This window comes from Cryptomeria japonica, chromosome 6 (genome assembly GCF_030272615.1).
Source record: "Cryptomeria japonica chromosome 6, Sugi_1.0, whole genome shotgun sequence".
NCBI classification, from domain to species: Eukaryota; Viridiplantae; Streptophyta; class Pinopsida; order Cupressales; family Cupressaceae; genus Cryptomeria; species Cryptomeria japonica.
This window is the reverse complement of record NC_081410.1, coordinates 170,114,801-170,140,958: the sequence shown is the minus strand read 5'-3', so window position 1 is coordinate 170,140,958 and position 26,158 is coordinate 170,114,801. Positions and strand designations below refer to the sequence as shown.

At 37.2% G+C, this 26,158-nt stretch overlaps 1 protein-coding gene across 5 annotated transcripts in view; it reads left to right on the top strand.

Moving 5' to 3' along the window:
* Positions 1-24,261, top strand: part of LOC131071776 (uncharacterized) — a 260,807-nt gene extending 236,546 nt beyond the window's left edge. For 4 of the 5 annotated variants that reach the window (XM_059207276.1, XM_059207272.1, XM_059207274.1 and 1 more), the window contains 4 exons: positions 23,167-23,330; positions 23,435-23,492; positions 23,626-23,710; positions 23,793-24,261. In XM_059207276.1, the coding sequence (XP_059063259.1) occupies positions 23,167-23,330; positions 23,435-23,492; positions 23,626-23,710; positions 23,793-23,868 (383 nt within the window). In that variant the 3' untranslated portion in view covers positions 23,869-24,261. Of the gene's footprint in view, positions 1-22,349; positions 22,436-23,166; positions 23,331-23,434; positions 23,493-23,625; positions 23,711-23,792 lie in introns of those variants that run through there. The other variant, XM_059207275.1, reaches the window with a different exon arrangement.
* Positions 24,262-26,158: the final 1,897 nt, after the last annotated feature.

The window sequence follows — 26,158 nt, the reverse complement described above, 5'->3', positions numbered from 1 at the left end:
TTGTATAAACCGGTAATACTCTGTGATGAGTTACCAACCGATATATTTTTGTGATGAGTTACCATCCACCGACACTTTGACGGTGATTTTGTGCCGTGTTACCAAATGTGTCTAGATACAATGAACCTAGGAACTTGCAATGTAATCCTATTGGACCGACATGAAATCAGATTCCTTTTAAGGAAATCATGTCTAGGGTTTTAGTGTGAGTAGCTGTTAGGGTTTTTGGTGGTTGATGAGTTCTTGTATGTGCGATCTTAACAGAGAAGATCAAGTCTGTGTGTTGTAACAGTGTGTGGATTTATTGAAGATTGAAGTAATGCTGAAATGCATTAGCAATGAGCTACCATGGATCTAATCAAGTAGACTGTGCCATTTGCTAGATCATTCACTTGTTGATTACTCACATCTTTGACAAGTCAGAAACCCTTAACCGAGTAGGCCCAGAAAATCCTTTGTAAATCCTCTAACAAGGTGATTCACATCTGTGGATCTGAAATCCTCTCACAAGGTAGTCTTTAATTGGACTTATCTCCTAATAGAGATTGAGATTCCTAATAGGATCTGTTCTAGTAAAGAACATTGTATGACCTTAACTGGTCTGGTTACTATTCTGCAGATAGTTACTTGTGAGTTTCATCTCACCGTGGTTTTTCCCAGTTGGGTTTCCACATCAAAATCTTGTGTTATGGTGATTGTGCTTTTGTGGGTGAATGCCTTACTTGCTGTTTGGTTTGCATTTGTGTTAACCGGTTTGTTAGTTAAACTGTTATACCGGTTTGCTGCTAGATTGATAAAGTGTTTGAGTTCAGTATTTTTTGGTATACTAATTCACCCCCCCTCTTAGTATTCATCAATTAGTATCAGAGCCAACCTTTCTATAAGTCTAACCACTTGTAAAGAGATATGGGGGAATACACTATGAGGGAACTTACTCATCGGCTCACTCAGACTGAGCAAGCCTATGATGAACTTAAAGTCAAATATAAGGCCTCTCAGGCAAAAAGAAGAGAGCATGCTGAAAAATTGATGGAGCTAACTGAAAATAGTTCTTCTGATGAAGCGGACATGGAAGCCCTAGTTCAAGAAGTTGAAAAACTGAATGAGTCCAATGCCAACCTCAGAAGGGAACTTGAAGGACTAACTATCAGAATGTGTGAAGAGCTTGAGAACCGAAGGAAAGCTGAAGATCTGGTAAAAGACAAAGATCATGAGATCTCCAAGATGAAGCAAGAGATCAGTGCACTTACCGCTCATCTTCATGAAAATAAAATGGAAAAGGAAGAAATGCAATGTGAACTACACATGGTTGTTTCTGAGAATGCAACCTTAAAGGAATCCAATGTTGCTATTACCTAAGAACTTACTGAGTCAAAGGAAATACTTGCTAAATTCAATAAGAGCACTGTCAAGCTAGAGCAGAAGCTTGAATCAGCTATACCGGTAATGAATACCTATGGACTTGGTTTCTCTGATTATGAGGAAGGTGAGACCTCTAGAACAAAAGATGGAGCATCAAAGAAACAACCGGCACCAAAGGATAAAGGTAAGCAAAAGTTCAAACCTGTTTGCTTTAATTGTCTCAAGGAAGGACACACTGTTAATGTATGTAGAAGTAAGACTTACAATAATTTTCCTTATTTTCTAAATGATAAGCCTAGACCCAATAGATTCAATGGTAATTGTTATGCATGCAACAAGTTTGGGCATAGAGCATTTGAATGCAGGTCTGTCATGCACAATACCGAAAGGTACCCTCAAAGGAGTTTTTCTTGAACCCTCTGGGAATCGCAACCCAAACCGGTCTAATACCTATAATCATTAGTCAGGAAGCAGTGGCTATCAAGCGGCAACCGAATGGAGAGCAACCTGTTTGATCTGTCATGGTAGTGGTCACATTGCTGCAACATGCAGAAGGAAGAATGGAAACATGAACAATGGACCTTGGAGAGCACCTGGAATGATTTGCTATCATTGCAACAAACCGGGTCATACAACAAGATTCTGTAGAACGAGAAAGAATATATCGGATGATATATCGGTCACTCCGGAAGGAAAGATTGATGTTGAAACTGTTCAAGCAAATATGAAGAAAACCTGGAAGAAGAAGCTAGAAGAAGTGATTCAAGAAGAACCGGTTTATGCACCTAGTGTGGAAGTCACTGAACCGGCAAACTAAGCATCAGAAAAGCTTAGGGGAAGCAAACGGTGAAATGTTTCGAACCCCCAGTTTATATTGGTAAAAGACCTTAACCGGTATGTGATACACGTCAACTAGCAGAAGAACGGAAACGATAAAAGGCAAATTAGGGTTTACGCCCTAATAATGGAGCATTTATTATGGTAGGTGGAGAACTTGTTTAAAAGGATATTTCAAGTCATTTTTCACTTATCAGTTCTCGAGCGAAGAAGTTTTTAAGCATTGAGCGACGAAAATCGATTTGGATTGCGATTCGAAGAATATTCAAAACCTTGAAGAAGAATCAGAAGCTAATATCAATCGGTCAAGTGTAGAACTCAAAGCGGTATTTCAGCAACTGAAGGAGTGTGTGGCGAAGTGTAATTTGCAAGCCCTAAGTTTTGAATTACGAAGGTACTTCTCAAATTTCTTTGTTTATCATGGCTTCCGCATCACACTCTAGCTCTAGTGCACTCGTTGATTCAGTACACTTCATTCAACAAAAGGCAAAATACAATGCCCTATCTCAAATACCTGCTGGTGTTATAGTGGAGGAAGGCATTTCCGATTACATTGACTGTAAAATTGAAGACTTAGGATCTCTTGTAATCCACTCTCAGTTGAGTTTGTTCTGCGTGAAGGACAAGAAGATTAAACCGGAATTTAGCATCTTGGAAAAGAAGAAGCTTCACAATGCAGTCTATTTCCTTGAAGAGGTTTCAGATGATCACATCCGCATCATTCTGAGCGGAGTGCATGGTGATAAAATGTACTTAGAGCGGACACATGACATCACACCGGAAGCGAATCATGCCATCACCAGTTTCTGTAACGTCAGTGAAGTGTCAGCCCTAAGGAAGATCAGCAAGACGGAAATGACCAAGCTCATCGGTTCTGTGAGCGACCAACGGGGAATGACCATCAATCCCATCAAGGACGATCTGGTCAAATATGTCTGCATGGTAATAGGTTACTGGACATTTTATGCTAGCAGGATCAACTATGTCTCTGCTGTAGCGGTAAATGCTGTCTACAGGATGATCATGGAAGATGCATCATTTGACTTATGCACCTGTATGCAAAGGCAACTTCTGATAAACCTGAAGTCGATTAAACAGGACAATGCCTTGAGATTTAAGTTTGGACAACTATTGGTTGGGTTGTTCTTCTACTTCCAAGGTTACTTCCCAAGAGTCGGAGATATTCAGTAGTCTGCCGACCAACCGGTTACAAAGCAAATCAAGGAAAACCATCAAGCTGTTGGAACCGGTTATCCAGAAGTTCTGAACAAATACTTTGATGAGTTTAGACGCAAAATGAGCCAAAGAGTGAGAATATCAGGGGATATTGTCAAGAAATATGAAGATGACATTTGCTTCACCATCAAAGTTGATGAGTGTGTAATGGAGGTAGTTGAGCCTAGATAGGAAGAAGTGGAACCGATGGGATATGAGGTAATGTATGACATGCTAGATGGGTATTCCTCTACCCTACTCGCCTCGCCCCTTGATCCAAAGGCAAAGAGAACCGACACCTATTTGGAAAGGGTTACATCGGTTGAAGAACTATCAGTAAAGAAGGGAAAGGCAGTGCCTTCAATATCGGCACCGGTTATGGCAGCAAGTCCCAAAGTGACCAAGCGGTCACCAGCAAAGAAGAAATAGGAAGCTGCTCCTGCCAAAGTCTTTGAGAGAAAGCGGAAGACAAAAGACAACACACCGGACTCAGAGGACACTGTGTCTGAAGAACAGCCTAAGAAGACTAGGCAAACGAGGAAAAAGACAAAGAATGAACCAGCAACATTTGCACTGGTAAATATTGATATTTCCTCCTACAAACCTTTGACACATTGTCAAAGAACTATTAAGAATATTAGAAGAAAAGTGCTTGGTGATTTGAAAGAGTGCTTTGATGATTTTAATGATGATGAAAAGAAAGAAGTTGAACAGGAAGTCATTAATTATTTATGTATTAATGACCGGTGGCCATCAGAAATTAAATCTGAGACACCTGATTCTTTATATAATTCTTTAGATAACAAATGGCGCATTGCCATAGAGAAGGAACAGGAAATAAGAGAGGAAGTATTTGCACAATGCTTTCCTGATGTGCCTAAAACAAAACTTTATGAAGTGTTGGAAAGATATAAGGGCCTCTTCTTCATGTGAAAGAGACTTCTGTTGCTAGAAGGAAAAGTCCCGGAAGTGGTAAAAGATACCCACTCCCTTGCTCAATCTGCTCTAAAGTTGCACCAAGTGGCAGAAGCCAACAGGAAAGTTGAGCAAGAACCAGAAATCAATCAACCGGATGAAGCATATGACAGTGAAAGATTACCGGTCACTGATCAAATGGAACCCATTGATGTTGATGCCTTGAATGGTGAAGATGTTACTCCAGGTACACCAACTGAAGCGATAGGACAAGAAAAACAGGCAGAGGAAGAGAAGAAGCAACAGGAAGAAGGAAAGAAGAAACAAGTAGATGAAGAGGCAAAGAGAAAAGAAGAAGAAAAGAGGAAACAGGAAGAGGACAAGAGGAAAGAAGAGGAAAATAAGAGACAAGAGAAGGAAGCGGAAAAGAAACGGAAGGAAGAAGAAAAGAGACGAGGAAGAGAAAAAGAAGAAGGAAGCGGAGAAGGAAGAAGAAAAGAAACAGGCAGAGGAGAAGAGAAAGGAAGAGGAGAAGAGGAAGAAAGAAGAGGAGAAGAAGAAGAAGGATGAGGACGAAGTGAAGCAGAAAGAAGAAGAAGAGAAGAGAAAAACAGAGGAAGAGGAGAAAAAGAAGGTAGAAGAAGACAAGCTAAGAGCGAAAGAGAAGGAGGAAGCGGCACAGAGCACTCAAGTGGAGACTCCAAAGGCAACTGGTAGTCAAGCGAAACCGGCCGACATTACTAGTCCCATTGATCTTCAATCTGCAAACGAATTGGAGTTGCTGCAGAGCATTAAGCTTGCTCAAGAATGCCTGGAGGTGATAAGGAGGAAGAAGGAGCAAGACGTGATCCAAGCTGCGGTGGACACTCTTATCGGTTTGATACCCGGTACCAACCTCCCTAGTACCGATTCCTCTCTGGCTCAGTTGAAACTCTTATGCACAGTTGTGGAGGACCAGGTACAAAGCCTGGAAGAGGTTGCTGAAGTGAATGCCAAGGAGCATCAAAAGGCTTTGAACACTGCCTTGGTGAAAAAGTTACATGAGCTCCGGTCCTATCTGCAGAAGGCACATAAGGACATCAGAGATGCAATGGATGAGGGGAAATTACTGCTCAGTAAGATATGTCAACCCCATCTATTCTGTGATGATGTGCTTGCCCAAAAAGACAAACTGCAAACTGATTTGCAGACATTCATAAGCACCTTCAAGATGCCATATGATTCCTTTACCGCTTATGGGTAAACCGTTCACCGGTTTCAACTTCAGGCTGCAAGGATTGATTTGGAGATCAGCAACCGGACCAAGGGTTTGCAGGAACTACAACTAGCTCTACTACCAAGACTGCAAATACTTCAGAAGTGCTATCTCAATCTGGATGCCTTGACGGTTACTCAAGAGATGAGTACCTTGGACGCCATGGAGGAACAGTTATCCCAGATGCAAACGGAGAGTGAGGTTGCTACCTCATTGTTTGAGTCATGGTCCTTATCCATGAAGCAATTTATGCAGGACTTTAAATCTGTTTTTGACAAGTTTCACTCTTTATTGTCATAAACATTTATTCAACTAATAGAAACGGGGGTTATTCAGCTGTATTTTGTCATTGTTGGCAAAGGGGGAGAAGTATTCTGGTATTTAAAATTTTGATGCATGCTATGTATACTCTCATGTTTATCTTTGCAAGGAAGTAATATACATTGTATTTTCTGCAAAGGGATAGTGTATATGCTTAGGGGGAGTATTTTTGGTTATGGCATATTATTTTTGTAAAACACTTAGATGTCAAAATTTTTCCTAAGTGTTGCCATCAATGCCAAAGGGGGAGATTGTTGGCATTTTTTATGATTATGTTGTGATTGTCATTGATGGACACACACTTGCTATGAGATCACTTTTTGAATGTATGAATTATGCTCAACCGGTATTTGTTCCAAACCGGTATTATGTTGTAGTCTTTAGACTATTGGTGTTTTGCAGAAAGTGTTTACCGATCTCAAGTGGCATGAAGATCTTAAGTGGCATGATGACCTCAAGCGGTTCGAGGATCTCAAGCAGAACGTAGCAAAGGAACTAAGAGCAACAGTTATTATTTTCCCAATCTTCATTTTTGTCAAACCGGTAATCTGTTTAATAGTTAAACCGGTATTACTCTGAGTTATCAACTGGTAATCGGTAAAGTTGTATAAACCGGTAATACTCTGTGATGAGTTACCAACCGGTATATTTTTGTGATGAGTTACCATCCACCGACACTTTGACGGTGATTTTGTGTCGTGTTACCAAATGTGTCTAGACACAATGAACCTAGGAACTTGCAATGTAATCCTATTGGACCGACATGAAATCATATTCTTTTTAAGGACATCATGTCTAGGGTTTTAGTGTGAGTAGCTGTTAGGGTTTTTGGTGGTTGATGAGTTCTTGTATGTGCAATCTTAACAAAGAAGATCAAGTCTATGTGTTGTAACAGAGTGTGGCTTTACTGAAGATTGAAGTAATGCTGAAATGCATTAGCAATGAGCTATTATGGATGTAATCAAGCAGACTGTGCCATTTGCTAGATCATTCACTTGTTGATTACTCACATCTTTGACAAGTCAGAAACCCTTAACCGGGTAGGCCCAGAAAAACCTTTGTAAATCCTCTAACAAGGTGATTCACATCTGTGGATATGAAATCCTCTCACAAGGTAGTCTTTAATCGGACTTATCTCCTAACAGAGATTGAGATTCCTAACAGGATCTGTTCTAGTAAAGAACATTGTATGACCTTAATCGGCCTGGTTACTATTCTGCAGATAGTTACTTGTGAGTTTCATCTCACTGTGGTTTTTCCCATTTGGGTTTGCATGTCAAAATCTCGTGTTATGGTGATTGTGCTTCTGTGGGTGAATGCCTTACTTGCTGTTTGGTTTGCATTTGTGAGTTAAACTGTTATACCGGTTTGCTGCTAGACTGATAAAGTGTTTGAGTTCAGTATTTTTTGGTATACTAATTCACACCCCCCTCTCTTAGTATTCATCATTAAGACTATCCACATGAATCTGGAACCTTGGAGTTGTCTTTGTGATCATACAGTCTGTCTATTTAGCACATATAAGATTTTGATCAAGAGAGAATAGGATATCTCTGGGTATTTTATTTTGAGTTGCGGGTGCATAAAAAACACACCAACAGGTTACCAACCCACTATTAAATGTGATGTTCATTTTTCCATGGAGTATGGTAGTTGTTGATGTGTTTTTATGTACTATGCAACCCAAAATAAAATACTAAGCATTCTATTCTCTCTTGAACAAAATCCTCTCATGTGCTAAACTGCATGATCAAATGGGATGACTCCAAGGTTCTGAATGTCAGGTCTTGATGTGCTCTTGGATAGACTTAGTGTGTATGATGTGATTTTGCTGGAATCACAAGGGGGACTTGCGTTGAATCTTGAATGCTCGAATCTCGTTCGAATGTGGAAATTTACTTGATTTGAAAAAAGGAAAAAGGGATAAAGGGTTTAGAAAGTTGATCTAACTCTAAGAATGCAAGAGTGGTGGACAATCTTTGGTGAAACTCAACTAGACTTTGCTTTGCCATGCAAAGCGACAACTCAACAAAGTTTAGTGTGAGCTCCTAAGGTAAGCATATGATGTTCAAATCACTACCACGGACATAGACACCATCAAGGCAATGCATATCAATGAAGAAGTAGCAATTGAAGTTAAGCTTAGGTAAATGAGTTCAGCTGACTACGCAAGGTATTTCGCAATCAATAAAATACTAGTAGTATGAACATAGAAGCTTCACCATCAATCATGCACAAAAATATTCCATCCATCTAATTATCACCATCTAATATTAGGATCCAACAAGAAACCGTGCAATTATGTAGAAGAAATTACACATTCCACCATATCTTCAATGGAAAGGATATTTATTTACAAGTTTGGCAACAATTTCTGCGTTCTCCTCCTACTCTACTTCTAACTGTTGCTATCTAACTATTGAATATTAGCTATTCACTATTAACTTTTACAAATGAAGAAGTGGAGCCTTTTATAGTGCTCTTATTACAATTGAATGACTCAGGTTGATTCACAATCAATGGCCAAGGTTTCAGGATAGAGACCCTAATTAGGGTTTGTTACACCCATTAACAATAACATGGGCACATGTCCTTATTTGAATTTCGACCAATAGATGGTGAGGGTAGGTATCTCGATCCTTGTGCCCACATGTGGTAGTTATCTATCTTGCTGGATGAGTTAGGTGCATTGAATTTAGATGCCTTATCTTGTAATGATGTGATTGGATCAATGATGACTAGGTGCCACCTCAACTAGCTGTACACCTTGTAACACATCACAAGTTGAAGGTGATTGAGGCATATCTCTTGATACTCAACATTTCCAAGCTCATTGATGAATGAGATGAAAGTAGGAGATATTCTCAAATTGCATCATCCTTGTGTTGGAAATGTTGTCATTGATGTCAAAGGTATACACAGACATGGTGGAAGTTGTCATTGACGTCAAATGACTGTTTAAGATATGATGATACAAAAAGTAAAAGAAACATGAATGCATTAATGAGAACTTGTACATTAATGTGATGAAAGTCTTTTAAGGCTACCTATAGGTGTGACTATTCATAGATTGAAGATCTTGGTAAGATCATTAAATGAGATGCAAAACATGTAATACACTTTGTATTCAATTACTACACTAATAAGTGGCAAGTGGCAATCATAATAAGATGTTTAAAGTATAGCAATCACTATACATACATCAACTATTGGAGTAAGGCTCTTCGAAGAACAAGACAATGCACCAGTTAGTTATTTAATTACCCATGAAGATCGGTGTTGAAGGAAAGTAAAAGTGGGAAGAGTTAAATAGGAAGAATCGGACTATTTATTTGAAACTGGAAATTCAATGATTATAATGACAATTGTGTTGGCATTTTTGATGTTTGTGTTGTGATTGTCATTGATGGACACACACTTGCATTGAGATCCTCTTTATATGTATAAGTTAGAGCACAACCGGTATTTGTTCCAACCGGTATGTTGAATTATAGTCTTTAGACTATTGATGTTTTGTAGAATGTGTTTCCCGGTCTGAAGCGGCATGTTGACACAAGGCGGTTCATGGATCCCAAGCGGTATGAAGGACCAAAGCGGCATATTGCATTTTTACCAGTCTTCATTTTTGTCAAACCGGCAACCGGCATTTTGTATGAACCGGTAATACTTTGTGATGAGTTACCATCCATCGATTGTTTGACGGTGCCGACACATTAACGGTGCTTTTTGTGTCATGGTACCAAGTATGTCGAGGTTCATTGAACCTAGGAAATTGTAATGTAATCCTATTGGACCGACATGAAATCAGATTCCTTTATAAGGACATCATGTCTAGGGTTTTAGGTTGTTGATGAGGTCGCAGCAAAAGTTTATATTGTTGCTAGGGTTTAAGGTGGTAAAGGAGTTGGAAAGAATATGAATGTGTAAAAGACTGAAGTAATGCAGGAGTGCATTAAGAACGAGCTATCAAGGATCTAACCGAGCAGTCTGTGCTATTAGATAGATCAAACACTTATTGATTACTCACATCTTTGACAAGTCTATAGCCCTTAACCGGGTAGGCCCAAAAGCCTTTTTGTAAATCCTCTAACAAGGTGGTTCACATCTGTGGATCTAAAATCCTCTAGCAAGGTAGTCTTTAATCGGACTAAAGTGATTGCTAAAGTGTTCGAGAGAAAGAGGAAGACAAGGAATACGTCTCCAGACTCAGAAGAAACTGTGTCTGAGGAAAAGCCAAAGAAAACATGTCAAGCAAAGAGGAAGACAAAGAATGAACCGACATCTTCTGCACCGGTAAATATAGATATCTCTTCCTACAAACCTTGACACATTGTCAAAGAATAATAAAGAATATTAGGAGGAAAGTGCTAAATGACTTAATTGAGTGTTTTGACGACTTTAATGATGATGAAAAGGAAGCGGTTGAAAAGGAAATAATTCAGTATGTATGTGCTAATGACCGGTCCCCCTCAGAGATTAAGTCTCAGACACTAGATTCTTTATATATGTCATTAGACAATAAATGACGCATTGCCATAGAAAAGGAACAGGAAATCAGGGAGAAAGTTTTTGCACAGTACTTTCCCGACCTGTCAAATTTTGAATTGTTTGATGTTATTGACCAAAATAAAGGACTCTTCTTCACTAGAAGAAGTGAAGAAGAAGACTCTGGCTATTAGAAGGTAGAGTTGATGATTTCGAAAAAGACACTCATCTGTATATGAGAACCGCTGTCCAGTCGTGCGTCTAGCCAACCGGCAAGCTGAAGAAGAACCGGTTATATCCAAATCGGACGAAGTATTTCATGATGAAGGAAATCCGGTTGTTGAACCGATCGACACCATTGATGTCGATGCTCTGGACGTTGAGGATGTTACTCAGGAAACACCATCTGAGGCAACAGGACAGGAGCAACAGGCTAAACAGGTTGATAAGCAAGCCGAGGATAGATAGGAAGTGGCAAAGGAAGAGGCAGAGCAGAGGAAAAAGGATGAAGAAGAGAAGCGGAAAAGGGATAAAGAAGAGAAGAAGAAGAAAGATGAAGAAGAGAGAAAGAAAAGGGATGAAGAAGAGAAGAAGAAGAAAGATGAAGAAGAGAGAAAGAAGAAGGATGAAAAAGAGAAAAGAAGCAAGAAGATGAAAAGAAAAAGAAGGAAGAAGAAGATAAGGAACAGGAGAAGAAGAAGAAGGAAGAGGAAGAAAAAGAAGAGGAAAAGAGGAGAGAAGCAGAGAAAAGGAAGAAGGAAGAGGAGGATAAGGAAGCGGAGAAGAGGAGAGAAGTGGAGAAGAAGAAAGCGGAAGAGGACAAGGCAGGAGAATTGGAGAAGAGCACCCAGATGGAGACTCCGAAGGCAACTGGGAGTCAAGCCAAACTAGTTGATCTCTCCAGTCCTATCGATCTCCATTCTGCAAGTGAAATGGAGCTAATGCAGAGCATCAAGGTAGCTCAAGAGTGCCTTGAAATCATTCGACGGAAGAAGGAGCGGGATGTAATTCAAGCGGCTGTGGATACGCTTACCGGTTTGATACCCAGTACAAATCTTCCCAACACTGATTCATCACTAGCTAAACTCAAGCTCCTATGCATAGTAGTGGATGATCAGGTGCAGAGCCTTGAAGAGGCAGCAGAGGCTAATGTCAAGAAGGAGCATCAAAAAGCTCTTAATATAGCTCTGGTGAAGAAGTTGAATGAGCTCCGGACTGAACTGAAGAAAGAACAAAAGGATGTAAGGGACGCTCTAGATGAGGGGAATCTGCTACTTAGCAAGATCTGCCAACCCCATTTGTTCTATGATGATGTGCTAGCTCAAAAGCAAACACTTGAAACGGACTTGCAGTCATACTTTAGCACATTCAAGCCGCCTTATGATTCCTTTACAACTTATGGGCAAACCGTTCACCGGTTTCACATCCAGTCAGCAAAAATGGAGCAAGAGATCAGCACTCGGTCTAGAGATTTGCAGGAGCTACAACTAGTTCTACTCCCATGATTGCAAATTCTTCAAAAGTGCTATCTGAACCTGGATGCCTTAACAGTTACACAGGAGATGAGCACAATTGATGCCATGGAAGAATAGGTCTCCCAGATGCAGACAGAGAAAGAAGTAGCCACCTCCCTACTTGAGTCCTGGTTTTTGTCGATGAAACAATTCTTGCAGGACTTCAAATCTGTTTTGACAAGTATCATTCCTTGTTGTCATAAACTTTTATTATTTTTAATATCAAATGAAAACAGGGTTGTTCAGTTGTACTTTGTCATTGTTGGCAAAGGGGGAGAAGAATTCTATTTGGAGAAGTATCTGGTAATCAAAATTTTGATTATATGCTCTGAATATCTCAATGTTTATGCTCTATATGCAAAAAGTGCTATACATTGTATTGTTAAAGGGATAGTGTATATGCTTAGGGGGAACAATTTTGCTAATGGCATGATTTTGTTGTAAAACACTTAGATGTCAAAATTTTATTTTCCAAAGTGTTGCCATCAATGCCGAAGGGGGAGATTGTTGGCATTTTTGATGTTTATGTTGTGTTTGTCATTGATGGACACACGCTTGCATTGAGATCCTCTTTATATGTATAAGTTAGAGCACAACCGGTATTTGTTCCAACTGGTATGTTGAATTATAGTCTTTAGACTATTGATGTTTTGCAGAATGTGTTTTCCGGTGTGAAGCGGCATGTTGACCCCAAGCAGTTCATGGATCCCAAGCGGTATGAAGGACTAAAGCAGCATAACACATTTTTACCAGTCTTCATTTTTGTCAAACCGGCAACTGGCATTTTGTATGAACCGGTAATACTTTGTGATGAGTTACCATCCACCGATTGTTTGATGGTGCCGACACATTAACGGTGCTTTTTGTGCCATGGTACCAAGTATGTCCAAGTTCATTGAACTTAGGAAATTGTAATGTAATCCTATTGGACCGACATGAAATCAGATTCCTTTATAAGGACATCATGTCTAGGGTTTTAGGTTGTTGATGAGGTCGCAACAAAATTTTATATTGTTGCTAGGGTTTAAGGTGGTTAAGGAGTTGGAAAGAATATGAATGTGTAGAAGACTGAAGTAATGCAGGAGTGCATTAAGAACGAGCTATCAAGGATCTAACCGAGCAGTCTGTGCTATTAGATAAATCAAACACTTGTTGATTACTCACATCTTTGACAAGTCTGCAGCCCTTAACCGGGTAGGCCCAAAAGCCTTTTTGTAAATCCTCTAACAAGGTGGTTCACATCTGTGGATCCAAAATCCTCTAGCAAGGTAGTCTTCAATCGGATTTATCTCCTAACAGAGATTGAGATTCCTAACTTGATCTTTTTTGGTAAAGAACATTGTAAGACCTTAACCGGTCTGGTTCCTATTCTGCAGATAGTGACTTGTGAGTTCCATCTCACCGTGGTTTTTCCCATTTGGGTTTCCATGTCAAAATCTATTTTGTTATGGTGTTTGTACTTTTGTGGGTGAATGCATTATTAGCTGTTTGGTTTGCATGTTTGTTAACCGGTTTGTCTGTTAAACTGTTTTACCAGTTTACTGTTAGTCTTGCAAAGATTTTTGGAATACTAATTCACCCCCCCCACACCCTCCCCCTTAGTATTCATCAAATTCATTAAGCAGCGACCAAGAAATATTGGTTGTATGTGGTGGTAATTTTAATTAAGCGGTTATATGAAGCAACGACTTCATAACAAAGAAAAATATTATGGCAACAATTAAGGTGTTTTTGCTGGTCACACATTGGAATACAAACCACATCTTTATCCAAGGCAACAATAATTAAAGAAACAACTAAGACGACAGTGATGATAGGTGGCAATCACATACGGCAAGCTAGTGTATATCACAAAAGAAGTGGCACTAAGGGTAATGGACTACACAACCTATGGAATTTTGAGACCCCATTGATAGGAAATGGTCGGGGTTTTCACCCCTCATTGACAGTGAGCCAAAAGATGTTAACTTTGCTTACTCAATCACTCTATCTCTCAAAACATCAAGCACTTACCTCAAGAGATGTTCATCTTGCTAAGTAAAAGGTCTTCCTCACCTTGATCAGACTTTCAAAGGGTCACAGGAAATGTCCATGAGCTGATCAGACTTTTGAAGGGGCACTAACAGTAGGCTAAGGCAAGGCAGGGTTTTGGGGGGTCACTGACAGTGACTCAACTTTGCTCAAATTTGTGAGTAGTAGCACTCACCCCACCAACTCAAAGGGTCCCTCATCATCATCAAAGCTTTTCCATGTTGTTTAAGCCTTTGTTTTGATTGACTTGCATCTATCATCTCAATTCTCATTATGGATCTCCATTCGTTTCCATCTCTGATGATGATGATCGAATGGAATGATCATCATATTGTTCTTTGCCAAGCCTTGAGAGCTATCTAACCTCAATTCCACCTAAAGAGATAGACATGACCTGATTACTTCTGAACAACCTAAGATACCGCACCACCTCAAGTGAAAGGTTAATAGCTAAAGACACTACAACTGATCTATAAAGCTATAAAAAGCGGGGTTCACCATTCGCAATGGGGCAATGTTTGAAAATGTCACAACACTACCCACCTTTCCAAACTTATGATCAAATACTACTCGCTTGAGCTATGTAGCCAAATATTAGTTTTTATCCCATGTTGGGAGGAAGCATTTATTTCCATTCCTTTCATGGTTCAATATTCTTTTTCACTTTGTCATGATGGCTTCTTCCACATGAACCGGTGGTATGATAATGGGTGTAAATTGATGCATTGGGGGCTTCATTTTGTCCTGGCTCATAACCCTCCATCTTTACCCTTCTTTTTTTAAGATTATCGTCATCTTCTTAGAAAAAATAACATGTTTTCCAATGTCAAAAAGACACAAGATTCTTGATGTGTCTCATCAGTACCATAATTTTTCGATGTAAACTCTTAATAAGAAAAATCCCTATTTCAGGCATTGGTCCCTAGTATTGAGTTTCCTAGCTTTGATATCTCTATGATATTTGAAATTAGTCCATTGCTAGAATTTCCTACCTTGTCACTTCATGTCATTTATTCTCTTCAAATGATGTTTGCAGAGTTATCCATAATATTTGTACCAACGAAGGAACAAATTGTGAGGGGCTTTTGGCAAAGTTCCTAGCCAATCAGACCACAACATCTAAAGCACTATCACATAAGCTGTTGTCAAACTATGTAATGTCCCTTCTTGGTATATTCCTGATTTTTGCCCTAAAATAACAATTCCAACCTAAGATGAGAATTGAAATATATTCATAAATATTTTTTTGTCAAAATTGAAGACATTTCATTATAATATTCAGCTTAAAATTCTTAGAATAATTCAGAAGATAGAACTTATCTTAATTTCCTGCAATAACTTTCCTTTGGACTGTCTTGTCAAAGATCAATATATTTGGATCAATAAATCATAGCATCATTGATATTAGAATCAATACATCATAGCATATTTTTCATAACAAATCATATTATGAATTTCTTAGAAATAGTTGCAAATAGCAATATTAAGGTTGGTCATCCTCAATATTGCTGAGAGTATGTGAGGGGGGCCATCCTCCTTGATCTAGCCCAAGAGCATGGAAGGTGGGCTATACATTCCACCTCTTGGTGCACAAGCATGGAAGGCTGGTCATCCATTCCATCTCAAGGTGGCGTATTGATAGGAGCGTGAGAGGAGGGGCATCCTTCCTATTTGCAAGGCACTTCTGTAAATTCAAATCTGATTGCTCAAGGAGTTTTCTGAGTATTGCTGATTGATTGATTTCTCTTAATTGTCATTTGTTGAAGGATTTATGAGTGGATGCTTAAATGATGCTTGAACGATTGATGTCTTAATAATTGATATTTGAATGATTTGATGCTATAATGGTTGATGCTTGAATAGTTGATGTTGGAATGATGGATGTTTGTATGGTTGATTGATTGAATGAATTGATAATTTATGATGATGATGATTTGCTGATTAATTGTTTGCTTGATCTAATACTTGATGATTACTTTTGATGAATTCATGAGTGATGATTGAGTGAGTGCTGATTTATTGTATTGGTGAGTGATGATTGAGTGAGTGCTAATTTGATGTATTGGTGAGATATGATTGATAAGTGATCCATTGCTACCTCTTGAGAATAATAAATCATTTTCCAAATTGATCTCTCTTTCATGTCCTCAAATCTAATGTGAAGTAGAAGTTACACCTCTTAATCATGTTTGCCCTTTGCAAGAGTCACTACCTTTCACAATTTCTGACCTTTGAAATAGTCACTTTATTTTCTTCCCATTCCTTTCTATTTATCCTTCCTTGATTCATGTGTTCCATTATTTCTTCCTTCCTTGCTTGATGATCTTCTCCCAAAGAAATGATCTCCCTTTTATATCTCATGTTTGAGGGAGCCACAAATCTTCATTTCATGCCTTTTGACCATTCATTTAACTTAACTAAATTTTTATTATTTTTTAATATTAATTTATTATTATTTGTTATTGAATCCCATTTCAAGAAGGGGACATTACAAACTATTATTGCCTCAACAATTCAAACACAAAGTAATATCCAAATATATAATGGGAAAATTAAAAGAGTGGTCTTAGAAGGTCGATTTTCAACCATGTCAACTATTCAACCTCCAAAACAAAGAGCTCAAAGACTAATGTTCAAGATTAAGATCCACAATGCAAGGCCAATATTATAATGAAGAGAACCATCAAAAGAAAATGAAGTTTGACAGTCTGGGAGACCACTCTTCCCAAAGCTTGAAAAGAGGAAGAAAGAGAGGAGGGAGGCCTACAAGATCCAAGCTGAATATCTTCTACTATTGTATCTTACTATCTCCTTGTAAGTCCCACTAGCACTGCTTCTGTTATATCTAGTAGATCCCTGATTTCTTCTATAGTATCTTCTATTTCTTTTTTTGTTCTTAGTATATTTTATTCTACTACTGTGGATAACTTTGTAAATCTTTTCAGTTCTCATTCTATTAGTGTTAGTTTGTCCTCTACATCTTTGCTCCTTTTGTAACTAGTACTTGTACATCCTTAGTTTCCTCTTTTCTACATTTTGAGATAGATTGTCATGTCCCCACCTTAATTGCATTTCCACACTGTCCTATAATGAGTTCAGATATAATTAATTCAAGAAATGTCTTCATTACAATGAGAGGCAATTCGTATACAAAGTAGAAGAAAGTTAGTGGCAGACCAGTTCTGATGCATGTCAGAACTGGTCTGTCTTTGCAGCAGTTAAATATTCTAGTAATACATTACCGGCAACTTTATTATGAATACAGTATTAAAGAGCAATCCGATATTAATAAGGAACACACTCAGATTTATTTCAGATTTAACAAGTAGCGATTGTATTAAGACTTGCTAAGGGAAACTAATAGTTATTTCAGCGTTTTCCAAAAGCCACTATTAGTTAAGAAATATATTAGGGAAGGCAGCAATTTATTAAGAACGGACACCACCCATGGGAAGAGGCAAGAAGAGTTGCCTAATCAACCTTCTTGGAAACTATATAATGAAGAAACTCATTTAGGAGAAGGCATAAGGGAAAAAAGGAAAAGACAGATCGATCTATGGCAAATCTGGAATCAAAGTTCATTAAGGAAAATTTGCATTAATATTGGCATTTGACATTCTTTACAGCAGTCTATTTCTGAACATAACTGTGGTATGCATTATGATTGATAGGTATAATTTAAATACACGGATAGACTTATGGGATGGCGTCTTGCATAATTTTTTCCTCAACATTTTCTTCTTAGCATCATGGTCCTATTTCTTCCTGACGGTGTGACCCAACTTATTCTCAGCGGCATAGATCTACTCCTCTTTGGCCACCTCCTTAGTCACAGGGGTAGATGCATATTATGAGCTTTTTCACTACTATAGGGGTTACTTCGCCCTTTGATGTTAGATGTGATCCTAGTGGGAGTACCCTTGTTGACCCTTGACACCCCCTGATGAACATTATTAGATCTTGTATCGGTCCCTTCACATTGATCGATGATGGCATTGGTGACTTCATCATTTCTAGTCCAAAGACTATACTCGATGATCCCTAATTTTCCATTGTGGCTGCTCTTTGAAGTTCTTGTCTATTTCTACCTATTTCCTGACCACTTGTTTCGGTGGTCCCATGATGTTTTGTATTTTTCACTCTGTTTTTCCCTTTGGTGGGCCTTTTTAGGTTTCTCTTCCTAGGACTCCATTGTATACTGCCGTTCTCTTGAGTCCCATTGATCCACTTTTGGTCATCCGTGGACATTAATATAGCTTCTTTCTTTCTTTCCTTATGTTGTCTATTTCTTTTATATTCTTATTCTTGTTTTTTTTTTTTTTCCTATTGTGTATCCTTCTAGCTCATTCGCTTAGTTTTAGTTTTTGTTTGGTGTCTACTTCTTGTAGTTTTGAACATTCTAGCACTACCATTGATTTTTATTCTCTGAATATTGTAAGAACCCTGCTGGTTCTAACTCTTCTACTGATGCAAATGCTGTCTTGTTTTTGTATTTTCAAAGGTTTTGAAGAATTTTAAGCAAAAAATAACAATTGCGCCAGGCAAGAAATGCACATAAAACTGAATTGGCAAGAAGTATAGAGCAATTGCAACTATATTAAGTATCAGGCAATTGCTACAATTGAAACTAATACATAAAACATACCCAAAGGTCCTCAGATTATTTAAATAAGAAAATTTTGGAACTTGCTAGCCAAAACTTTGAAATTGACAAAACAAGGTGCACAAGTCCAGAATGCAATTTCCCCAAGCCAGAAAAGAGATGGAATGGCTTGAGAATGCTAGGTGATCAAGGTGAAGTAGTCTGAAGGCAAAAAAGATAGGCGTTCCAGCCTTCCTAGTCAAACGCCCCTTTTCAGGAAGTGCCAAGCTGAAAATGTCCAGCCAGCCAAGGAGAATGTATGGCCTGCCTCCTAGTTGTCTGTAACTGCTGAATGAAGGCATCTCACCCAAGTGTAACCCTCTTTATTTGGAAATCTGTAAATAACTGAATTAAATAAGCTCTGATGAAGCACAAATGGACTCCAGAATGAAGCCCTCTCAGAATGTAATGATTCAGCTGATCTTCCACAGCCTCAAGATCACAAATCCATGAAGAATTATCGTTCTCCAATGGTGAAAACTTGCTGTAACCCTTGTCTCAGACAATTGCACAGAGAAGCCAAAAAGAAACAATGTCAAATAATCAATCATATGAGGTTGAATTGTCTTCTTTGCTTCGTGTAACCCTCAAAAAGGCACAATTCTCCAAAAAGTACGATTTCCTTCATGAAAGGGGTTAAATACATTTAAAATGTATTTAATTTTAATATACTTTATGCATCATTAAAATATATTCCCCACTTGGGCGTACCTTTTTGGTATTCACTTTATAATATTTAAGTGATTCACTTTTTTAATAAAGTTAATAATATAACTTTATAATAACCCCCTTAGGATTAAATAAAACTTAACCACTCAAATATTAATATCTCCCATAATATTCAGTCTTTTGACGTGCCGTCAGAAGCTGGGGTCAACACTGTATAGTCCCCATGTGTCAAGGTGCCCTAACTAAAAATAGCTTCACCGCCAGATTGACTTACTATAAATAGTAAGCTCCTAAACTAAGCTCAAACACTGATATATACAAAGGCCTGGAACTGAACCTGAGACTGAAGTGAAGACATGGAGTGACAACAATCTCCTTTAACTGCCACTGAGACTCTCTATCCAAACATATTACCCTGCGAAGAGTCCAAGTAATAGGCTAATCCCTCGAACTCTGATGCTCACAAAAATAGGGACATTACAAATACCCCTCCTCTTGTAAGTGTTATTCCCTCTAGGATGAGTGTGCTCAGTCATTCTCTTCCCTTTGGAAACGCTATTCTCCAATCCATCATACTTTCATTTTGTTTCCTCCCAAATTTTTTTCTCTTTTCCATCTTTTTCTTCCAGTATGACCTCTCTTATCACTTTCTTCACACCTTTTTCTCACACACAATACCTTTATAGAATGAGACCGCTGGGTAGTTCACACACCAGCCTATTATCATCAAGCGATATTTTCATGGCATACATGCCCAATCCTAATAGTACTGTCAACAAAAAGATGCCAAAAAGGTGACAAAGATAGTTGGCTACAACTTGTTGAGACAGTCTGACCCAAAGTCTCATTAGTTTCACTTGAGAAGCATGATTCCCATTCAAGGAAAGCTCGGAGATCAGGTGACACTAGTAGATTAATCCTCTTCACCTATTTCAGTTGATGCCAAAGAGGTTCAGCTTATAGATAAAGACCTAATTTGGGTACCAAAGTACTAAAATGCTTAGAATGGATTACCTGAGGTTGACGAGAAAATCTTAGAAGAATATAGAGATGCTGAAGAAAGTGATGGGAGAATCTAAACAACGAGAAGATAAAGACTAAGGGGTTGGAGATGAAGATTTCTCAACTGGATAAACAACTACAAGATTCTGCTACATAAGCTCTTTAAAAAGAGTATGAAGCACTAATGCCCATCTTAGCCAACAACTTCAAGAAACTTACAGCAGAAGAACAGAGGCCTTAAATGTCAGTGATGACACTCAAGCATAGAGTTGGACAGTAAAGACAAATGTGGACATTGGTGCTAAAGACTTAGATGCTTCTCTTTTCAGGAACCAGCTATACATTCTGCTTACAAATAAATTGCTAACAACTGGGATAGAAGACTGATTTGATGCAACACTATAGGCTACTGATGTTATTAATGCAGAAATAACTATGCAAAATTGTGAAATAGATCTGGCAGCACTGGCCAAAACAATAAGCAATGTACAATATAACATCAATATTTTGATACAATGGCAGCTTCATCCAAATGTATCCCAATACCTAATTCAGATTTGTCTCTTTAGTTAGGAGAGTTATTGTATTAGAGCAATATAAATCAGTTAGTCCTGTGTGCTCAAACCTCCTACTTAACCCATGTTTTCTGCAATAATAGAACTCTCTACATATAGTTCTGTGCTAGCCTTATTTCTGGGGAGTACTCGCACTAAGAGGAGCATAGCCCATAGCTTATAAATTTTTCATCTGCAAAATCCTTTTTCTCTTTAGGATGAGGATTATCTCAATGTTCTTCAAACTTTGCATCTTGTAGATATCATCAATCGTTTCAGTTCTCCATATAATCCTTTAAAAGCGTGCACATGCAATTACTGCAGACCACTCCATTCCTCCCAAGTTTTGACCCTTCTAGGGTTTTGAATTTCTAATTTGGTCTATAGCATTGGTTTTGTATAAAAATCTTACACTTGAGAGATTAGGCTTAACTTTATAATCAAGGCACATTTGATGCCATGGATCACACCTTCTATCATTTTTGCAATTGTTTAATGGTTTTACTCTTTATTACTCACCGGGTTTCCCAGATGCTGGATTAGATATGATCAATGACGTGCAAATCTTTTTAAGTCCTTCTTTTCATCTTATTTAAAATAATATGCACTCACTACGTATCTTCCTTTTGTCTGGACACAACTACTTTAAACATTTTCTGTTGGAGTCTAGCCAATTGTCCGATCAAACTTGATTCACAGGAAACAAAGTTTTTGTTAACAAGCCTTTAAACTTTTTGAAGTGGTGATCTGCTACCATTTGTGCTAGACTTGTGGTCACATATTGTTACTTTTCTCTTATTCATCGTGACTCACTGGCCATTAGATCATATTTAGAACAATCAATAATAGAGCTGAGTCTAGAAGCTTTTTGCCTTGAAGGCTTAAAACAATGAGTTTATCATCACTTGTATCATTCGATGTATGTTCCTTTTTTCCCCTTCACTTTAAAAAGGGTTTCTCTTGAAAATCTCTTAAGGCTTTTAACTTTTACTCTTCACCTTCCATTGTGGCCATAACTACTGGATTATATGTAATGGATCATGTGTAGAGCTTTTGCTAATGTAGGCCCTGTATTCTTGTAAAAGTAATGATCTTCTGCAATGTGGACAATATAATGGGTCATTTTGTTTGCTTTCAAATTTTGAGAACTTATTGGGTTATGCCCAAACAATACATACTTTGCTTGGTTGGTTTAATTTTACTGTCATATTCCATGGTCATGGTGATTCCAACGACCTCTTTTTTCAATCAATCTCCATGTTCGATGTATGCTCTTACATTACTAAAGTGTAATATAAAAGCTTTGCTTTAATTATTTGAGAGGATATGTCAGAATTTCTTGAGAGTTTTCATTAAGGCATCTGCATGCTTTTTAGGGAAGTTATAGTTCTTTTTATAGTATTTGAGGATCTAGCTGAAAATATTTGAAACTTTTGGTGTAAAAGAATAAGCTGATCATAGAAAGCTTGGAGTGGTCATTTAGAATATTGCTATGCCTGCATTATTTCCATCTTTTGACATGTGATAGGTTTTGGACCACAAAGCAGGCACATTTCACATGAAGAAGACTTCTGTATTCAAATGCAGCAAATGGATAACTTTTGTCCTCCCTGGGTGAGAGCAACTTGTCACCTACACAATCTTAATAACCAAGGTAGAAATGCTTATATAAAGATCAATCAGAACTGCAAGAATAATTAGAGCATCTTCATGATAGCAAACACACAATATGATAACCATCACAATGTAATGTCAGAACAAACCATCTACTCATGAATACACAGCTATCATTCAGGGAGAAGATAGGAAAAATAGAGTAGTGAACTAGAAATATTTAACATATAAGTCCATATGATTACTTGCATCCAATACAGTTCAAGAACTTTCACAAAATTGTGTCAAACAGACCATATAATTATTGTACTAATCAAATTTTTTGATAGTGAAGGCTGGAGTTAGATAGAAACTATTAGCTATAACAACTTTCTGCATGTCCTGATGCATAGCTGAAGATGCAAGGAGCATGAGGAAAATGGGTTGAGAACTACAAATTCCTTTAATATAACAGATAATATGAGCAGACTGATGTTTTATAGAATTGAAAGATCACCATCAATGATAACTGTGATATGTTTGCATGAAATCTCTTATATGCTTTGGCAGTTTTTTGAAATATTCATAGGTTTTAGATTCTCACCATGGACCAGGCACTACATGCAATTAGAGATGCTCCTTTTAAGAACAAATGTCCTTATTGAAGGGCTGTTAAATGCGTTTTTCACTATTGTAATTCATCGTTTTCTTGAATCTGTGTCACCATTGGTGTGTTTGACTCAAACCTATTTTCTTATCTGTTTTGTGCAGCCAAACATAATGACTCCATGGTTATTGCTATGGCTGCATGTACATGTACTTTAGTCCTTGATCTGTCAAGTGAAAATTCTTTGGCAAAGATTCCAGAGTTTGATATCCAAAATCTTTATACCCTCTCTGAACTCATCACTCGAAGTTTGGAGCTTTTTCTGCAGGTAATTATATCTTACAGTACAGAGATGTTTCCTATTGAAGAAAGTTGATAGTATTTTTCTTTGCCAAACTATTTGACTGATGGCTCCTCTGTTTTGCTGTATAGGATGAAAAATCGGCAATTCCAGCAGATAATCAAGACCTATATGATATAACAGTCTCAGGTATGTATGCCATTAACGTTTCTTGTTGTAAGCTATCTTTTCTACAATGCAGTTTTCTTGGTGTCGGCTGTCCACTTCTATGGAAACCATTTCCTTTAGAACCATGTACTAATTAGTTGATCTTTTCCTATAGGATGTGCCCGATTAGTGGCTAATTACCCATCAATCAGACAGGCAATACGAACATCAAACTGGTTTCAGAATATTTTGCAGAATCAGTAAGCAACATCTTATATTTCTTTAATGTGTTACTTTGTTATCTCCTTGAAATGTGATTCACAATTCAGTAATTCTCTGCAGGTCTAAAATGAACAACATTATGGATGTTACAGAGAATCCTTCAATGCAGGATTTCTTAGCTAGCATTATTAGTTAATGAAGAAACTGCGAGCCAGACTTGAACCAACTCCAAATGCAGGGAGGACAAATCTTCTGTTGCTATTTAAATTCTTACCTTCTATTATCCTGTTAACATGTACCTAAGCTGAAGGAAATTGTTATTATATGTTCTCTTTTCGGTCGCTTGGTTTAAATGGTTTTTGGTAGTAGGTAGCTGTTCAAAAAATTGCAAATCAAGTTGCAGTTAAGCAGCCGAAGGCCAAAGTCTTACTTCCCTACCGAGTCCTTAGCATTAGCGAAATTCAAATTATAGCTTTTTTTTTCTGAAATGTAACATTCAAATTTATAATTGTGCCACATTTGTATAATATAAGCTTATGAAAACCGTTATACAGTGCAAATTTATAAGATGTATCATATTTTTCTTTGCTGTGCTGGAGCTAAATATTTTCTTGGGCATGCTTTGCAAATTTTATACACTAAGGAAAAGCTGTATCTAGAAAAGCTGTATCTATAAATTGGAGAGTATTTAGATGCTGTCAAGCTCTACATCTAGAAAATCTTAAATATGACTATTTATCAGCTCCTTATTTTATGCATAATTAAGTTGCTATTTCTATTGATTTATATAGAAGTGTAACGAAATTCGTAGTTTTTTTTTAAGACAGTACTATGTACCAATCACTTTGTTGAAGTTTCTCTTAAATTTTCTTTCATAGGTTTATCCAAACATTCAGCGTAATTTCTTCCCTAAACAAATTTTGCATGTAGATGCCAAATGTAAGTTTGCTTTTGGCATTTGTATGAAAATATAAGAGGTGGTTATAGTGGCCAAATCGTCGAGTACTTTGAATGGAGTAGTATATTCTTATATTAGGCGGTGTTATATCAAAATTGTTGTGTGCACATAAGCATAGGGAAGAGTTTTTTTTAACCTAGTTTAGTTTATTATTCTTCAAATAACCATAATGAGGGGAAAATAGTATTAATATAGGAGGGTCGTAGCTTAAGTTGTAAATTTATGTTTGTTGATTGTGTTTCACATAGTTTCAAATTTTTTTAGAAGTTTGATTGGGCCAATTTCAATCTTTTGATGACTTTAATGGTATGAATCTTTTTATTTATGACATTGTGGTAAAAGAATGACTTCTGATTTAAACCCATGTTTTCTCATAATATTTATAATATGTTTATAAAGACACAGATAATATAAATATAATCTAATTATTTTTATAAATTAATAATATTATTATTTTTCATAACCAAAATAAGTCTTATAAATAAAATGTTAAATGCATATTTACTTTTAATAAAAAATAACACTATTATTTTTCATAATCTAAAATAAGTCTCACATATAAAAGGTTTGATGCAAATTTGTTCTTTATTGCAAGAATTTAGTTCTCAAAATTGTTCATTTGTTTTTAATCACATTTTGTACATTTCAAAATTGTGACATGTTTGCTAACATGACATTACAATTGACAAGGACATGAATTTATGTGAAAACAATATGCATAATAGATATTTCTTATTGACAAGTTGAACGAAATAATTCATCTAAAGCTTTTAATATTTGATGGGTGTGGAAGAGAAGAAATTTTAACGTTTGCTAGGCTAGAAATAGCCAATGGGATAGTTAAGCATTATCATTTTTTTGCCTTCTACATTTCAATCCTTTTCCTATTTGAGCTAATGATGAGCTCCCCCAACTTTTCAATAGTTCCCTCATTGAATAAGTTGTACCAAGAATCAACCGTCAAGATATTTATATGTTTGTTTTTTATGTCCTTGAAGGCATCATACTCCTTGATGAAATGATTTTCTGATTCCACTATTGTGATAATGCAAAAAATATTGACCCTTTATTCCCAAACTTTGTGTGGCTATTCTTGTTGCCTTGTTTCACATTAAAGTTAATTAGAGTTGGTAATTACTTAAGAAACAAGAATTTTGGCTCCCAATAGAATACTAAGCATTTTGTATGCTCCATGATGATGATCACATTTGGGGTTTAACACCTCAATATAATATTGTTCTTTCTCCTTAGCATTTTACCTGAAGTATAGTTGATGAACTTATCCTTAACAAAAGTTTTTATCTCTTTGCTATTTGTGGGACAACCATTCAAGTAGATATTCCATTTGTTCATCCATTTACTATTTTGCTCATCCAAGTCTTATTTATTCATTGAAGATGTCATTGAAGACAATCTTAGGTCGTTTGCTTGCTTCCATATGTTTAATTCTTTTTAAATATCTTAAAAGATGTACAATAGCAATTATTTCAATAGAAACAACCCTTGTTTCACTTAGCATACTATTACA